The sequence below is a fragment of the Capsicum annuum genome, chromosome 8 (genome assembly GCF_002878395.1).
Source record: "Capsicum annuum cultivar UCD-10X-F1 chromosome 8, UCD10Xv1.1, whole genome shotgun sequence".
NCBI lineage: Eukaryota > Viridiplantae > Streptophyta > Magnoliopsida > Solanales > Solanaceae > Capsicum > Capsicum annuum.
Window position 1 is genome coordinate 92,643,948 of NC_061118.1, and position 18,782 is coordinate 92,662,729.

At 33.8% G+C, this 18,782-nt stretch overlaps 1 protein-coding gene across 2 annotated transcripts; it reads right to left on the reverse strand.

Annotated features, from left to right (window-relative positions):
• Positions 1 to 237: 237 nt before the first annotated feature.
• LOC107838866 (RNA polymerase sigma factor sigC) lies at positions 238 to 5,116 on the reverse strand. Of its 2 annotated transcripts, XM_016682104.1 has the most exons (7): positions 4,886 to 5,116; positions 3,042 to 3,181; positions 2,343 to 2,912; positions 2,025 to 2,255; positions 1,213 to 1,353; positions 917 to 1,117; positions 238 to 672 (listed from the first exon to the last, which is right to left on the reverse strand). In XM_016682104.1, the coding sequence occupies exons 1-7, from the start codon at positions 4,971 to 4,973 to the stop codon at positions 394 to 396; spliced, it is 1,650 nt and encodes a 549-aa protein (XP_016537590.1). In that variant the 5' UTR covers positions 4,974 to 5,116; the 3' UTR covers positions 238 to 393. The 2 variants fall into 2 exon arrangements, with proteins under 2 accessions (XP_016537590.1, XP_047251722.1); XM_047395766.1 differs by lacking the exon at positions 917 to 1,117 and having other exon boundaries at positions 4,886 to 5,101.
• Between the last annotated feature and the right edge of the window lie 13,666 nt (positions 5,117 to 18,782).

Sequence of the window (18,782 nt, forward strand, 5' to 3'; positions counted from 1 at the left end):
CAACAGCAATGAGTTCTTATAGTCTCAACCTTACCCTAGCCTGGGGATAGCAGTGGCACGAGGCGGGCTGGAACTTGTTAAAATTGGGCTTCGGAGAACAGTGATATCGTAGAGCTGAAACAGCAATGAAGAGGGTATCCATCAGAGTGAATCTATTTAAGAAAGAGTGAGTTATGTCTTGAAAAAGTTTTGCAAGTACATAATGTAGAATTCAACATATCATGTGGACAGCTGGTGTTGATAATCAACGAACTTTAAACTTATAATATGCAAGACATACAAGGTTTCAATGGTACTATATGACTAGTCTATACAAAAAAGTATACAAGAAAAATTTACTCGGAGATCAAGTTTACGAGCTGGTAACCACAAATGTTTATGCAATGTCTAGAACTACATAGAATAATGAGTTAAATGTTGGAAATAATCCGTGCTTCTTAATTTCGTGAGAGCTCTTCTTTCTATTCTCCTAATCCATTCTTTACTAACTCCATAAAGCCGCCCAATCTCCTCGAGGGATTTGCGCTGGTGGGTTTCAAGACCAAACCTAAAATATATTACTTGCTGCTCTTTTGGATCCAAGCTTTCTAAAAGAGCATATATGTTATCTACAACGTCTTGCCTCATGACAGTTTCCTCTGCACTTGTAATTGATTTATCCGGGGTGAGTTCCTGGAGAGCAATGAGTCAATCGTATTAAGATACTCATGCAGAAAAAAAATTTAGTAGGGAAATCCTAGTTGTAAGAGAGAATGATAACAGTGCTTAAGGTACATTTTTGCTTTTCCCAAACAGGGATATGGTGCAAGAAGAAATTGGTTTATTCACGTTTTTCAAGTTGTCATATCACTATGTTCGAAATCAACGGTGCACACCTTTTTAGAAAGAAAAAAAAGAGAGGTATAGATAATTTTACCAAAACGTTTGCACTGATGCAATCTCCAACTTTCTGATCAATTGAACCAACAACTCTCAGGCATTTACTAGCCACTGCAATCCTAGCTGTGGATAGACCCGTGAACTTGGCAATTTCATCATCAGTTGGAAATTTTCCATGGCTCATACTGAGAGTTTTTCGAGCTTTATGTATTTGATTTATTACTTTGCATATAGTGAACTGCATTAATACATTAAAAGAAAGATAAATCTTTGCTATACCTAGATGAAACTGAAAGGAGATGAGTAAAATTTTCTTTAGAAAAAAATACATACGGGAATTCGAATCCCTCTAGCATGTTGTGCCACCAATTTTGATAATGATTTTCGTATCCAATACTGCACGTAAGTTGAGAATTTGTATCCCCTAGTGTGGTCAAATCTTACCGCACCTTGTAGAACACCCATGTTTCCAGCCTATAGCAACGTGATAGAAAGGAAAAGCAAATATTTCAGGTAATATGAAATCCAAAATGAAAACATAGCTTCCAGCATATAGTAGTTTTCTTCTTTAACCCAGTACAACGTTAAACATATCATAGCTGACAGTCAACGGCGGAACCAGGATTTTTGTAAGGCAGTTCAGAAGTAAACATAAGAACTAATCAAAGGGGGTTCAACCCCTACTGTATATATATAAAAATAAATTTAATTATGTATAATAGTAAAAATTTTTGTTGAAGGGGCCTCGGCCAAGTGTAGCTCTGCCCCTGCTGACAGTAGTTATATAAGTTAGCTTTGTTGAAATATGCTAGCAGTAGTATATAATTAATAATATATCACTGAAATATTTCTATTATCCTGATTTAATTATGAATCTCTTACTTTACTCTCTACTATGAGCAACCAACTTGATGCAATAGGGTTGCATCACGCGAGCAAAGTGAATATCCAACATATGGTGGAGCTCTTAAAGGAGATTTGAGATTTGAGATGGTATCTTGCACATCCATGCCTAAAGTTCTACTTCTAAAATCACAAAAAATTATTGGATTTCAAGCAGTAGGGTGTAATTATGCTACTACATTTATGCCTAAAGAGGGACTATAGAGTTAATAAAGGCATTCCACTATGATATAGTTCACTACCTGAATTAAGTCTCCAAATGCCACTCCTAGCCCCCTGTAGTTTCTTGCCAGATATAAGACTAAGGATCGTGTACTTTTCAGAAGATCATCCCTGCAATACCAACCAAAATGCAACCGCTGCTGCAACTCCTTCTGTTCAAGCCCAGCAGCTTCTGCCCAACTGCTGAAAGTGGCTACTCGACCAGTTTCTTCTTCAAGGATTGACCTGATTCTTTCCAATTCTGCCATCAACTGTTTTATAGCAAAGAATCAAATTAATACGTGCTTCGAATGTTTAATGACTGTAATACAATACTCTTGATAAAACCTGAAGACAACCTGAACACCTCTTGACATTTCTGCCTCATTCTTAGCAATTTTCTGTCTTTTATTTCTAGAGGCATGTGATCTTTTCCCAGGATGGAACTTTGCCTGTTGGAAATCCTCCTGGATATTTTTGGTATGAGGCTGCACTGTAATAAAGTCATTGGCATTTCTGGATGCTCCATTTCTTCTCGACTTGCGCTCTTGCTTTTTCCTAGAACGTACAACAATTTTATCCATTCCATTTCCAACAAGGGCGTTCTCCTCAGCTTCTTTAATAAGCTCCCTTGGCACTTCAAGCACTTTAGGAGAAGTAGAAGAATGGTTTGTCCTTGAGAGACAAGCATGAAAGAATTCTAAAGCTCCAAGCTTTTCTATTTTCACCAGAATATCTCTTTCTAATCTTGACATCTCTGAATCAGAAAACATGTTTTCCAGCAGATCAAGATTTTTCATAAGTAAACTAAAATGAAGAGATTTGGTTGAGTTTAAATATGTTGGTTTCTCCCCTTCAGGTGATATCCCAGCTTTATGACTGCCAATATCTCCATATGTATTGCTATGTGACCCTCTGCCAATTTGCGTCTGATGAGAGAGAGCACAAGTTAGCAATGACATGAACATTATAGAACAAACTAGTGGCAAAAAAAGATACTCCTTAAGTGAGGCTTTACTTCTAACAAGAGAAGAGAAAAACTTTATTTCTGTGGTTACCGATGTATCAATAGCCCACAGTTGGGGGTCAGACAAGCAAGTCCGCACTCTGAAAGGATCACTATGTGAAGGTTCACAGTCCCCATTGATAAAAGGTTTGAGAGACCTAGCTGGATCGTATAAAGCCTCCCATCCTTTGACTGTATATGAAGATGAAGTGTAATTAATAAAAGAGCCCCTTCGGGTGAAAAAAAGAAAATTGTCATGACATATGTTGAATAATAATTCAATGGAGTAGGAAACTTAAATTGTTTAGGCTTTGGTATTTGCTAGTTTCTTTAATTATTGTTTAAATAGGTTTTGTAGTTAAATTCATATGAAAATAGGTTTTCTGGTTTCCAGTGAAAAAGTAGGTTTTGTACTACTGCAAGTATAGGTGTTTCTACTTGTTTCCATTGTGAGAGGATTTATGAGATTATGTGTGAATTACTAGGGGTAACTGCTTCCTTCACTAACTAACACTATTTCTGATTAAGGAGACATTACACAATAATTTGGCTTAGATACATCACAAACAATATGATTTCCTAACCAAAGATGCAGATAAAGCATATACAACTAAAATGACATGTTCAGGTCTGTTTAGTTCAGAGGCACGTCGGACCAGATCGAAGGAATGTCTCGTGAAGTTATATGCTGAATGCCTATTTTTTTTTTGAAGACATATCTGCAGCTCGCTGTTTAAAGCAGAACAAAAATTCCAAAATTACTTTTGCATAAAAGAATTACAAGTTCTCATATTGAACTATCAGTCAAATGTCAGATAGTCAACGAAGAACTTGGATAAAAGGATGGTTTGGTTCCTAGAACATGAGTGTTAAAAGGACGAGAAGATCAATTTGTTTACAGAACAATACTGAAGGAGACAAGTTATTCTGGATTATATCCAACTACAACAAAGTGTAAGGTAATATGATGCATCCCGAGTACTTCTCAATAAATTTTTAGTGAAGTCTTAAATATTCGATATTGAATTCTCTCAAAGTTAAGATATATGCATTAGGACAAGATGGGAACCATGAAAAATTGTTCAAGTTCTCTCTATAACTGGATTCATTTAACCAATATTGTCCGTGTATCACATATCACTCTATTACGATGACAAAGGATTTAATAGCATCCAGTGGAATTCATCAGAGGAACAAGAATGGATGTTCATTATAAGTCATGTTGATTGTCTCAGTAAATTGGTAAAGGCAAGAAATTTTTATTGTTTGCACCTAACAGCTTGCCCACAAAGTACTGTTGAAGCAGCAGATAAGAATCATAAAGCATCAGCACATTAACTGAACTGGGGTTTATTTGAGTATGATAAACACTTCCTGAATTAAGGGCAGTACAGTTACATAAACTGTTGTAAGTGATCTCTGGAATTAAATTATGCCATAATAATCTTGTGTCTGGTTGCAATTTTTGGATTTTGTAATAGTAATATCCTTATAAGTTACGTGGTCATTCATGTTAATTTTTATGCCAAATTTAACAAAGAATATTATACATGTATTAGCAATACGTGCATAAGAAGGCATGACAAAATACCAATATGCAAGTGAGATATTCTTGTTAGAAAGATAAAATGTGTGATAAAAAAAAAGAGGTAAACCATCTTAGTGGATCAACTGAAATAAAGCAACTAATCACATACTTTATACACACAGAATTGTTGATCATGATGAACCAAGACATGGACATGAAGATTAATCCAACACCAAACAACTAGGTGTCAACAAATGATGGCAGCAGTGATCGATCAATCAACAAATTAGTCAAAATAGATGTACTCAAAACAGTCCAATAAAAAAAGAGAGTGCTAAATGGACACTCAAGTAAATGAATGTACTCACAAGAATGTGAAGAAGGCCATGAGGATGAGTTGGAGGAGAAAGGGGGCTGGACAGACAAACCCCATTTGAGGTGAAGCCTAAAACCCATAGGCAGAAGGTTGCAGGGCTTGTAAGAGAAAAACTCGGAGTTGGATATACAGGACTGTCTTGTCAGATCTGAGCCACTGATTTCCCATCGATTTGTTTTGTGTTGGCTTGCTCTTCCTTCACTAGTTCACTTCATTATATCCACAATTGGGCAAATTAATTATTAAGGGTAATAAAAATATTTCAAAATAAAAAATAGTGGCACAAGTCTTAAAATATTGAGTAGAGGTGATAATTTTAAAATTAGTGTTGATAACACTAATTTTAAAACCCTCAAATTTTATTATTTATAAAAAAATTCCTACATCATATTTACATAAACATCCTTACACCATCAGCATCCCTCCTCCTGCACACCCTTTTTGTTGCTGCCGCCACCGTCACCTCCTCTTCCTCCACTATCACCATTACTACTATTACCACCTCTTCAGATTCAGCACTATTTCCTCCCTCTATATAACAATCATCTATTTTTCTCCTTTCTTCTCCACCACCGTCGCTATCAACACCAAAACAAATGTCATCTTTTCATTCAACGTCACCACCAACACCACCACCTCCTTTTTCACCATAAATATTAATTTTTCGTAGGCTCCTTCTCCAAACAGATTTATTTTCAGAAATTAAGTAAGTATCGAAGTTGCTGCAGCAACTATCGATATTGCTGCAGCAATTTCAATAATTGTTGCAGCAACTTCGATAGTTGCTGCAACAACTTCGATAGTTGCTGCAACAACTTCGATAATTGTTGTAATACAACAACTAATAGTAGTTGTTGCAGCAATTACCATAGTTGCTAAAGCAACTCTCATAGTTGCTAAATTTCCTGAATTATTTCTTCATCATTTTTAAAAGAAATAAAAAAAAAAATTTCAAACTTTTCAATTGTTTTTTAAAAATAGTCCATGAAAATAAAAAAGGAAGAAAATCGAAATGAAAAGGAAAAGAAAAAGAAGAAGATAAGATGGAAGAAAAGAAAAATCTAGAGAGAGAAAAAAATAATAAGAAGATGGGGAGAAACAAATTTGAAAAGAGAAAGAAAAAAAAAAGATTGAAAGATAAAAAAAGGGAAAAATTCTAAAATTTGAAATTTGGAGTTGAAGGACTTTGCAATTTTTTAAAGGTTTTTAAAAGTTACACTTTACACCCTAATTAACTTGATCACAATTTAATTGAAGTTTTGACCTTAACTGGTCAAAATTGTCATCATTTTTAATTTAAAATTTTTTTTGTCATCTCTCACCTAATTTTCTCCATTTTCCATCTATTTTTATGTTTAAAAAATAAATTTATTTTAGTCATTTTTTGATATTTATAGTTCTATCTTTTGAGTTTTCCAAATTCTCTTTAATCATTTCTTTTTGAGTGGAAATCACTTTCCTCCTCCAATTTTATTTTAAAAATCAAATGTATCATTGGACTTGAAATAACAAAATCCTCACGTTATCTAATGTAAAACATCCGCTTAAGATATTTTGTAAGGCTAAATCTTTGTTGCACATTAGAAATAAATTGTAGTTATAAATCAGTTTTTTTTTCCTGTAACACAGAAACTCAAGATATTTCAACATGTTAGAAATAAGAGAAAATACATGATTTCACCTATGAACTTGTCCACATAATTTATTTATATCTTAAACTACATGGGTAATTATATAACTCTTAAAAACTTCCAAATGAATTTTATACCATCCCAAAAATATAATACCACTCTCACTACGAATAGTGTAGTTCACACGCGCCATGTTTGAGACATGTCAGCGCCACGTAATTATTTAAAATAAATAATCCCTCAAACTAATATATATATATATATATATTCTCTACCTCCCCATCCCCACACTGCCCCCCTCACCCCACCCCACTCCAAACCCCCCTCCCCTTCCTTTTCTTGAATCTGCTATTCCTCCAACCTACCCCACCAAATCCAGCTTTAGCTCCCCCCTCCACACACAACCCAAACCCCCCTTCCTTTTTCTTATACCGCCCACTCCCCCCCCCCCCCCCCCCCCCCCTCAAATTTAGCTTCACCAGCTCGCCCTCTCCCCCCTCCCCATCTTTTTCTTAATCTGCAACTCTCCCACCCCACCCGTCAAATCCAGCTTCACCGTCTCAACTTCATATGAAAATAGGAAAAATAATATCGTAGTCTTATCATTTTTCACAAAAAGTTGCACCATTTACTCGTGTTTTGTAATCAAACAGAAATTTTTGTTTAACTATTTTAATGCATATATATTTTCAAAAGGTTATGACTCATAATATTTGCATGTAGTTGAAAATTTAATGTTTGAATTAGTATATTGAATGTGTGACCACTAGTTGGTGATCTTTCAATTCCTAACCTTTTTTTTAATTGTTACTTAAAAATTTCAATCAAATATGCCGAGTAATTTTCATGGATAGTCACCTATGTTTTGAAAATTACCTACAAATATCACTTTTATTTTTTTAGGACAAAAATATCGCTCAACTATCCCTATTTTTCTCAAAATATACTTAATACTTCTAAAACATTTCTTCTCACCTTGTTGACATGCCAGGTCATTAAAATTTCTTTTTATATATATAATAAACAGATCTATTTAACTTATCAAATTTATTAAACTAAAATTTTATTCTATATTTTAAAAAATAAAACACACATGATATATTTATCATTGAGGAACAATTTAATTATGTACTTTAAATTTTATATTTATTTTATCTTTCTTAAAAAAAAGAATATAAATTATAGTTTTTCTTTATTCGATACAAGAAAAATTATTACATCACATGATAAAAATATCAGATAATCACACAAGTTAAAGGGAAATAATTCGTCTGATTATGTTATGCACATTACTCATCAATGAAGTAGTTAATGTGTAAAGGTTTGAATTATTTTATTTGGCACTTTTCAATTTTTCTAATTTATTTATTTCACCACTTACTAATATTTTTAAAACTCAAGATATTCATATGAACTGGTACTAATTTAATATTTTTTGGTTATTTATTTCATATACTAAAGATCCTTAAAATGTAAAAGAAATAAAAATGACGGCTTTCGGATTTTCATATACGTACTAAATATACTATTTTTGAATGAAAGAAAAATTATTTAGTCCTGAAAAAAATTAAATTTTTAAAGAAATATTAATAAAATGATCTAATATTAGAAATGAGTCTTTAAAATAGTACCCAGCCAATTATTGCTTGTTTGTTGTGGGTTAAGGATGAGAAAAAAAATATAAATTGGCATTTAATTATATAATAAGACAAAATATAGTATAATAGAAATAAAAATTAATATGAAAAAACTAAATTAAAAATAATAAATTTTTGTTTTCTAAACTTTTTTGCCTATGTTAACTTTGTAAATTTTTATTTGATTTGTTATGAATTTACTTGGGAAAAATTCGCAAGACGAATCCATTTTTTTGTCAAAAAGATCTTGCTTAAAATTTTGTAGGTGATCTACATGCGAATTAAAATTTTTAGGTGATAATTACCTTTAAGATTTTTCGATCGAATTTTGTTTGACAATAAAAACTTAGATTTTCTCCTTCAAATTTTGTTTGATAGAATAATTTGTAGGTTTTTCATTGAATTAGTTTGGTTGAAAAACATGTAGAAAATTAGATTACCGGTAAATTCTTTTGTAAATTTTTAATAATTTTTTTTTTGTGGAATTTAGATTTTTCTTATAGTTTATAAGACGTAGGTTTGAATAAATGAATTTGAAGAATTAAATATGTTTATTATTAAGAAAAAAAGATTTTAACAACATGGCATGCCAAGTAGGAGAGAAGAAGGTTTTTAAAGTGTTAAATATATTTTAAGGAAAATAGGGATAGTTGGGTGATTCTTGTCCTAAAAGAAACATAAGTGATATTTGTAAGGAATTGTCAAAACATGAGTGACTATCTATGGAAATTACCTACCTAGATGATCATGCATGCTACTGTTTCAAGATTTCAAGTTATTCATACCATGTTTGTACCATAAAATTTTTAACATTTTCATAATGAGCACTCAACAATATTATATCATCCCAAAATATATCAGTTAATATGTTCATGATTACTTCAGATTATGCATGCACTGTTATTTTCAGAATTCCATATTTGAGCATATCAATTATCTGTGCATGCACTACACTTCCAACATTAATTAAGTTGGGAGTAGAACTTAGCACTAAGAAAACCTGAGGATGAAGGATCACCCTCTAGTATAGGACTGCGACCTTTAGTAGAAGTCTCCAAGTCGTGAAACTACGTGGCCAGCGTAGGTTATGAGATGTCACCCACCAGTATAGTATTGACACATATACAACATTAAGCATGTTAGTACTAAGCATGCAAGTTTCTACACTAAGTATGTTATGTACACCATTGAGAGTTCAAGAACACTACTTAAAAACATCCTAGACTCAAGAATTAACTCACCTAGTGGGAAAACTCATGCATATTATTGAATAAAAGACATTATAAAAATCATCCACATTCATCAAATATGTGCCCTCACCACAAGAGAGTTACTCATAAACGCTCACTTAAATGCAATTCATAAAACAATGGGTACTAGAATCAAGTTACGCCCACTCTCACAAGAAATTCACAAGTTACATAAGATAAACCATATGCTTGACCTTAGTGTAGTACTCCACTAATATCAGAATGATGAAGCTTAGGATCAAATAGGTCTTTAATGGTTGTAATGTAGGCTAAGGGATGGGTAGAAACTATTTCGAACAAGAATAGTGACTATCTTCCCTAAGCGCTTTAATACATCACTTTTAACAATTGATACCAATCTCTAACAACCTATGTACAGCACTTTCATCTACAACATCTTCTGTTTTACCCCATCTCATTAAGCTCATTCGCATACATTATGGTGGGAGTATACTATGTACATATCATTCAATTTTACCCTTTTTCTTATCCATTTTACGCCACGCACCCCTATGATAGCCATCCTCAAATTAAGTGATTTGCCTTAATTTAGGTGCACAATGTCCAAGGAGGATCAGGGTTAAAACAGTTTCATTGTAACACAATTGGGCTAAAAATGGTAACTTTTTAAGCACAAATTTCTCTTACTCCCAAACACAACACATAATGATTTTTTAAACACCAATAGCTATTACTTAGGGGCTTTAATTTCACTTTTTCCTTCTTGAATCTCCAACTCCTTAACTCAATTAATTTTATACTAAAGTGCTTAGGAGCTTTGAATCAAATTAAGGTCAATCAAGAAAGGGGATTAGGCTACACATGAGGCTACCAAAGAAAATGCTAAAGGCTCAATGGGGTTTCAACTAAGATTATGTACAAAGGTAGGTCAAAAAAGGTATAAAATAAAGCTATCAAAGAAATGCCTATATCATCTCCTAAACCCACCCTCTTTATTTTGCTTTCCACACACACCAGGCAAGTTCTAGACATCACATTCAACAAGGAATATATAAACACCTTACACACATATGGGACATGCTCAACTCAAGTAGGATCATCATAGACTCTCGACCAAACAATCATATGAATTCAACATTAAGCCAACAAGTAAAAGAGTCATAATCTTGAGCCTAGTAGTCTCAAAAGTAGTAATTCACACAATCAACATGCTCTTTACAACTAAAACACTTGCATCATGTAGTCACATATAGAACCAACAGGAACATCCCACTTATTCCTAACACAAATTTTAAATTTATCCTAAAAATGGGAATTTTACCCTAAAAATAGGAATTTTACCCTAAAAATTAGGATTTCCCCACCCCATACTTAAAAATCTACTTTGTTCCCAAAGTATAATTTAAACGTAGAGATAGAAATACTTCCTGAGGCCTCTAGGCCTAGTTAGTAGCATCTTTATACATTAAGAGGGTTTGGGGATCCCACACTTAGTCTCTGCCATGTTTCTTAGCTTAGGTTTTTTGGTACTTAGACTTCCCATCACCCTGTGACTCAAAAAAAAAATCAAAACTAGTGAAGTAAAAACTAAAAATAGAAAATAAAACATACCTACTTAACTTGGGTTTCCTCCCAAGCAGCGCCTGATTTAGTATCGCGGCACGACCCAACTATGACTCATCTATATTCTTTCATTTTTTTCCTACACTTGGAGGCCATCTTCTTATTCATTTCTAACCTCTTGAGTGTGAACTCTCAAGTTCAACAACTTTTTCACAAATAGTTTTTTTGGCTAATCAATCTGCATCATGTCAGGCTTAGGTAGTGGAGGCTTGGGCTACTCAATGAGGACGTTCGAAACGGTCTTTTGTGGAACAGGCTCCACCACCCCACAATTATCCCCTTCAATCCCTATAATCACACACAAATCTTTGTATTGGGATAGTGTGTTAAGTGGTTTGTACATTTTAAAAACTACCTCTTCATCATCCAGTTTCACTGTGAGCGTGCCCTCTCTAACATAAATCAAAGATCCTCTCGTCGCCAAAAGTGGACATCCCAAGATGATCAATACTTTTTTATCTGCCTGAAAATCTAAAACAATAAAGTTAGCAGGAATAATAAACTTACACATTTTGATAATAACATCCTTTATTACTCCTTTAGGATGCGCTATGATCCCGTTTGCCAGTTGTAGTAGCATAGTGATATGCCCAAATAACACCTCTCTTATGAGAGAGTAAGCGGTCATCATCAAATATATAAACCAACTAGGTTGGGGTCGAATTCCACAGGGAATATAGTGTTAATCAAGGCTATTTATGCTTGAATCGACTAATAGCTAGTAGTTTCCTTTATTTGAGGGGTTTTATCAATCAATCAATTGTCACTGTTCACTTTATTTTAGCAACTCAAAGTCAATATTTCAATATTTCAAATCAATGATGTAGTAAAACTAGAGTTGTGATCACTATGAGTATTGATGATTATTGAACAATAGTTATAACGTTGGATTCTTATGACATGCAGGAAATAACAAATTATCATTATCGATGATTTATCCAAAGGACTTTCAACCTACTTAGAATCTAGATTTCCTAATTTTTTCAAATTTAGGAAAATTTTATATTTAAACTAATTTCATCTCGAGTTGATTAATCTTGTTACAACATTAATCATTAGATGGAAATTTGATGTTTCCAAATCCCCTTGATAATTCCCTTTCTTTAATTGATTTCTTAATTCAAGCAAACCAATGCAAGGCTTAATCAATTGTTTTCAACCAACAGAAAAAATTTACTACAATAGAAGTATCAAGATGTTCCCATAGTCAGTCAAATCTTAGCCAACTATTGAATTAACAAAGAAATACTCATAGATCCCAAATCTCCAGTTATTGGATTTAGTTCCTCATTAAATAGAAAGAGATAACACATATGAGATCCATAGTTCAAACAATTAACTTACAAAATATGGAATTGAAGATTGTTCTCCTTCAAGATCAAACGAGAATCCCAAAAGCTAAACTAATACTTCAAAAATTGAATTCAAACTGAAGAGACCAAAATGTAAAAGCTGCTATTTGTGAATAAGTTCAAGATGACAATGAAAACCTAAGATTTTTCTATAATTACCATTAACCTTCAGGATTTGAATTTTAAACTCCAGATTTTCCGCACCATAGCTGATGACTTCACTTGATGGATTAACAATAAATTGATGACCTATCACTCAAATCATCAACAACTCTTTCCAACACATGCATTCTGTCTACGGGTGACGACTTCCTCTGATAGCTTATCAATAGGTTGATGTCTTATCAGATAAGTCATCAACTCTACTTCTTTAGCATATAAATCTTGTCTATGGTTGACGGCTACCTCTAATGACTCATCAGTATGTTGATGACTTATCAGACAAGTCGTCAACTTAACTTCTTCAGTATGCAGATTTTGTCTATAGGTGATGGCTTCCTCTGATCTTATCAATAGGTTAATGACTTATCAGACAAGTCGTCAATTGAAATCCTAAAAACTTAGCTTCACATCTATTTTACCAAAAATGTCCTTCTTAATATAGTTTTCATAGATTTTCATGCATTTTGACTTTTCCTGAAAAATTACATAAAATACAATAAAAAATAATAATAGTTACTTAATAACTTACAATTATTTCAAGCTAAAAGCCTTAAATGTTCCAACACAAAGTTAGCACATCAGCACCCTCAACTTAAAATACTTGTTTGTCCTCTAACAACTAGCACAATATTATGCATACACTAAGAGCAATGATGTAAGGTGTAGCACTTGTTTTCTTCATTTTGAGCCCATTAAGAAATATGTGATCTTTTACTACTAAGCAACATCAAGATTCCATACATATCTTTAATGTTCAAACAAAAAAACCACTACCTAAACTTAGAGTATTCAATCAAATGCTTAGCAATTTCCACCTATTAACATTCCCTCACACAAAAGTAGGAAGTTCCTTACTCCACATATTTCTTTGTTCTTTTAGGAACTAGAAATCAAAGCTATCACTCTCAGAATGAAGTTTCAAACTGTATACCTACTGCCATAAGCTTTCTCTCACCGTTTCATTTAGTTTATCTAGTAGTCAAACTAAGATCACTACAAGGCTTTCTCGGCTTGAAGTGAAGGTTTAAGTGCTGGGAGGGTTGATTTAGGATTAGTGAATTAGCCTCTCCTTATTACTTGCACCACTTAGCTACAACCAGTTATTCCTTTGAATTCTTCTCCCAATCAACTTTTGTATCCTTTTCAACATTCACATTTAGCATTATTTATTTTTTATTATTACAAATTTTGTTATATATATATATGCTAACTCTTAAAATATATTTTGCACCTTACAATCAACATCCTCTCTACTGTAACCATACTCAACTTAGGTGATTCACCTTAGTTGATGTGTATAATGTCCAAAGAGAGAATTGGCTAAAACAAGGCTTAGTTATGAACTCAGTGAAAGGTGATTAATTTTTTGAAACAAAAAATCATTCTAAAGGCTCAAAAAGGGATAAAAAAATATATTGTATGCCTAAGAGTTGTTTATTTCTGATAAATGGCTTACGTATCAAAAATGGCCTGTGATCACTTCTCAGATGACTACCTGGGATCCTAACAGAATGATTTGGGCAAGTTCTAGATGCATACACCCAATAAGAATATATTCACAAAACACCTCACTTTCTTATGGAATGGAATTATACGGACATCACCAAATACTTAATTAGAACTCAAGCTCAAGTAGGGAATGCCATATTTATGTACTTTCGTAGACAAAAATGGTTTCTCATGCACCTATCAATCAATCTCATAATCAAAAATTTTGATGGGCACACAATTTTTAAATCACAATTTTCACACTATTAATCTTAGACAATTGCTACTCAGTTACATACTACTCCTCATGCATACATAACACACAACTATAAATAAATAATAAATCCTAAATATGTCGGTTCCCTAGATAGTGCTCAAGGGAATATAACACAGACAATACACCCTTGAGGTTACAAGTACCCCCACCCTCACGAATAAAAATATGCATTATGCTCAATGCAAACATATCGAATTATAACAACAAGGGTGAGAAAAAATCGGCATCACCTTGAGCGCTTGTATTATGAGCCGCCGACTTTGCTACTGCATCATCAGTGGGAAGTGTATCCTCAGTGGAATCAGGGTGCACTGATGCATCAAAAATAGTGGTTAGTAGAGTAAAGAAATCCCTAATAGTTTCAGGAGATCCACTGGTAGAGGCCCCCATAGATCGGGCCCTTAATGCATCTTCTAATAGTTCACCATCCGCTTTCAACTTTCTCAATGCTTCTTTCAAATTTTTCTTCTTCTCTTTCCTCTTTTCTCTCTTTTCAAGTCTCCCTTTTTTATCACTATCACTTTTCTTTCTTTTGACTTTGTCTTTTTTATCCATTGCTTTCCTAGTGATGTTAAACGGTGCAACTTCATCCTCTTTCAATTCTCCCTCAATAGGAACTTGGAATGGCAACATTTGATGGCTCTGCAAAGCCATAATATTAGCTCTTGCCTTTTCCAAGGATTCCTCAAATGTTGCAAGATAAGTATCGACATCTCTTTCAACCTTTTATTTACTCGATGCTCCATATCGTCAATGTGTCCATGGAGATTCAGGAAGGGTGAAACAACTACTTCTATTTTCTTATCGATAATCGACTCAAACTGGTCAACAAACAATCTCAATTCATCTTTAAACCTTTCTTCTACTTAACTATCTTCTTGAAATTTTGTGGCGTCAATACATATTCAGACATCGGTGCTGTGATTACGATTTTTTCTTCTTTTTTTTTAGAATTGGTACAACACCTACAAAAGAAGTAGCCTAAGCAAAATCTGGTAATGGAAGCTGCATATTATGCATAGAGCCTATGGCAGTTGTAGGTATCTGTACTCCCTCTGACAAGACCACTTACTCTCCACACTTACTCCTTTATCTAGAACCAGCATAGGCCTACTCTCATCAAATCTATTAGGATTATGAGTCTTTTTGGCATTGACTTCATTATCTATACCAGTGAGGATTAGAACATGGGTCGTTTTGCATAATATTTTAATTAATTAAGGGAATGGATATGTTGTATCGGGTCATGTTTCCTAAATTTTGATCTTATTTCAAGTTGAAATTGGACAATAAACTTGCTACGAGCACCGCTCTAACCTTACCCAAGATATCATCTCCCGTAATGGGTATTAGCCTACACCTTTGCACTCCCTACTAAAATCTTATTTCTTGAGGCAACAAAGCCTTAAAAATCCTCGAACTGGGATTGTTCAACCATTCCAGCTCCCTATTTGCCATGACCTGTGCCAACCAAAGGTGTTGATTTGCTCGATCAGTCATTCTCTAATAGAACTTAAGAGAGGTAACTGGAGGAATGAAGTCGGGACCATACAAAAACCTGTTGATCATATGGTCAGATAAATCTACCATCTCTTTTAGAACTTATATCTGGTTCATGTTGGGCTTCTCTGTAGCTTTTTGTCCCTTTTTGAACATATTTTCTAAGAATGTTATATAGTTGGCATAAAATTCCCTTACCAACATTGGACAATATGTTTTTCCTTCTTTGGTGGTCTATGATAGCTCATAGTATCTGAAAGACCTTTCCAGTTGTGGGTATCTGCTCAACCTGGATGTGATTATTTTAACTTCTTCACATATAGACCTCTTAATTTTCCTTTTGCCTGTGGGTACCGATCCCTCATAGTAGATCTTTGAGGCTCCTTTAACCTTTCACCATACGCTGTTTCAAATTCCAGGGTTCTTACTTTTATCACATCACCCCGTATTAAAGTGTCTTCTTCTGTTGATTTAGTCAAAAGAAGGTTTCTAAGAGGACAAAGACTCTTTTTCTTTAATGCTTTCTTCCTCAACCTCCCTCTCTTCTGACTGAGGAGGTAGTTTTGATATATAGAGAATTCTTCTCGTATGGTAGCCTTGTTGCTCTATTGCCTCATGTTCACTTTCAGACTTAGTGAATAATCCCTAAGTTAAATTTCTTTATTCACTCTCTTACGGGCTATCTTTGACTTTCTTTTTTAGGGCATAATTATATCTACATCAAAAGAAAAGAATCAGTTTGTACCCAAGAATAAACAAATAGAAAGAATTATAATCTTCTACGTACATACAACTTCACTTTGGTATCTTAATAAACACATAGGTTTACTCATCAAATTCTTTTCTTTGAACTTAGTGAAACATCATCACTTTCATCATCATTCTAGAAAAAGGATCAAACACACTTATCATGTGAATGATGACTTGGTTGATAAGTTGTCACTTAGGTAACAACTTTTCAGCCTTGTCATCAGCCCTTGGAAGAATCAAATCATGCTTCAAAATGATAGGTGACTACTTGGTTGATTAGTCATCACTTGAGTGATGACTTATCAACCTCATCGTCAGGCTAAAGCAAAATTTAAGATTTTTTCAACTTAGGTGATGGCTTGGTTGATAAGTCGTCACTTGAGTGACGGCTTATCAGCCTTGTCATTCGCCTATAGCAGAACCTCAGCAATTTAAATGTTTGAGTGATGACTTAATTAATATGTGGTCACTTGCCCGACGACTTATCAACATAGTAATCACCCAAATAATATTTAACAAGCTCATTCATTGCTGATTTACCGGCTAAGAATTTGAACTTGATGCCCAAATTCCAACTTTGTAACCCTAATCATGAGTTCCTAAACAAGATACTTGATGAGAAGTTGTTCATGAGCAACTTTTTAGAAATACAAAGTTTTGTTGATTTGGGTGACCCAATCAAATTTGTATTACTTAAATTTGTCCATAAACCTTTCGTAATCTTTCACGTTTTTAGTTGCATGAAATTCTCATTACGTTCACAAGAGAAAAACTTTTAGAATATACCTTGAAGTTGGCTCAAACTACACACTTTGCCTTGTGAATACCCAACTTGATCAGGAAACAAAAAGCTTTTATATCCTATGCTTAGTGAGTTTAGAGAATTTTCACAAAGAATAAAGCCTTTAACACTTATCTAACCTACTTTTGAGAAGATGAAGATAAAATAACGTAGAAGTTGAAAATGAAAGAACGAAAGATGTGAAGAGTTTGCACTGATGTCGGCGTCTTTTTGGTATTTTCTAATAAATATTTTTTTAAAACAGCTAATAAATACTAATTAAACGTTACAATGTACCAAAAATAAAAGTGGATGGCAAATAAAATTATTCACAGGAATTTGAAAAGCCAAGGGTTATTGGTTTAGAACTGGTCATGGTTTTGGATTTGGGTCAAAATGACTTAACTGGGCCCAGAATTTAAGTGACAACTTATCAATGGGTTGATAGCCCATCACTTTGCTCATCAGTTTAAGGAAGAATGTTGTAATCTTGTGCTTCAACTGATAACAGAGAGTGACGGCTTTTTACTTGGGTGCCGACTTATCAGCCTTATCGTCACTCTTATCCAGAATGTGATATCTCTTTTCTTTTATTGACTACTTTAAGTGATAGGATATCAACTTATTGATAACCTATCAACTTGGTCATCAACTCTATCCCGTGTACACCTCTTTTCTTGCTTCAGTTGACTACTTCAAGTGATGGGTCGTTAATTTGTTGATAGCCCATCAACTTGGTCATATACTCCATCTATCCTAAACATTGATTCCAACTCTATTACTGCACACTTTAACAAACAAATTACTCAAAATGAAACTTTAAATCAAACAAAATACTTACAACACAAAAAGTTGGGTTGCCTCCCAATAGTGCATGATTAAATATCCTAGCACGACTCAGTTATCTCAACTACTCAAACTTCGTCAAGATAAACCTTAGATAATAGCTTAGCTTTATCTATTGGGCCAATATAACTTTTAATTCTTTTTCCATTAACCTTGAACAAACTTCCTTCTTTATTTTCAAGTTACACCACCCCGATGGAAATACCTGACTTACTTTGAAGGTTCCCAACCATTTAGACTTTAACTTGCCTGGAAAGAGCTTGAGTTGAGAGTTAAACAGTAGTACCCAATCACCGACAATAAATTCCCACTTCTCAATTCATCGATCATGGTACTTCTTTATTCTCTCTTTATATAATTCATCCCTTTCCTATACACCAAGACGAAATTTATCCATCTCATTTTGCTATCTAACTCTTAATTACATTGCCTCCTTCCAGTCTATGTTCAATCGCTTGAGTTCCTACAAAGCTTTGTGTTCCAGCTCAATTGGAAGATGGCATGATTTGCTGAAAACCAGCTGATATGGTAACATCCCAATGAGTGTCTTAAAAGCTGTCTGATATGCTCAGAAAGCATCATTGAGCTTCCATGACCAGTCACTTCTACTAGCATTCACCATCTTGGACAA

Bases quoted from the DNA above. Each gene is read 5' to 3' on its own strand.
- LOC107838866 (XM_016682104.1), bottom strand. From the start codon at position 4,973: ATGGGTTTTAGGCTTCACCTCAAATGGGGTTTGTCTGTCCAGCCCCCT. The intron at 2,256-2,342 runs GTTGTCTTCAGG...GCTATAAAACAG, and splicing joins AAATGTCAAGAGGTGTTCAG to TTGATGGCAGAATTGGAAAG. The intron at 1,354-2,024 runs GTAGTGAACTAT...ACGTTGCTATAG, and splicing joins CATTTGGAGACTTAATTCAG to GCTGGAAACATGGGTGTTCT.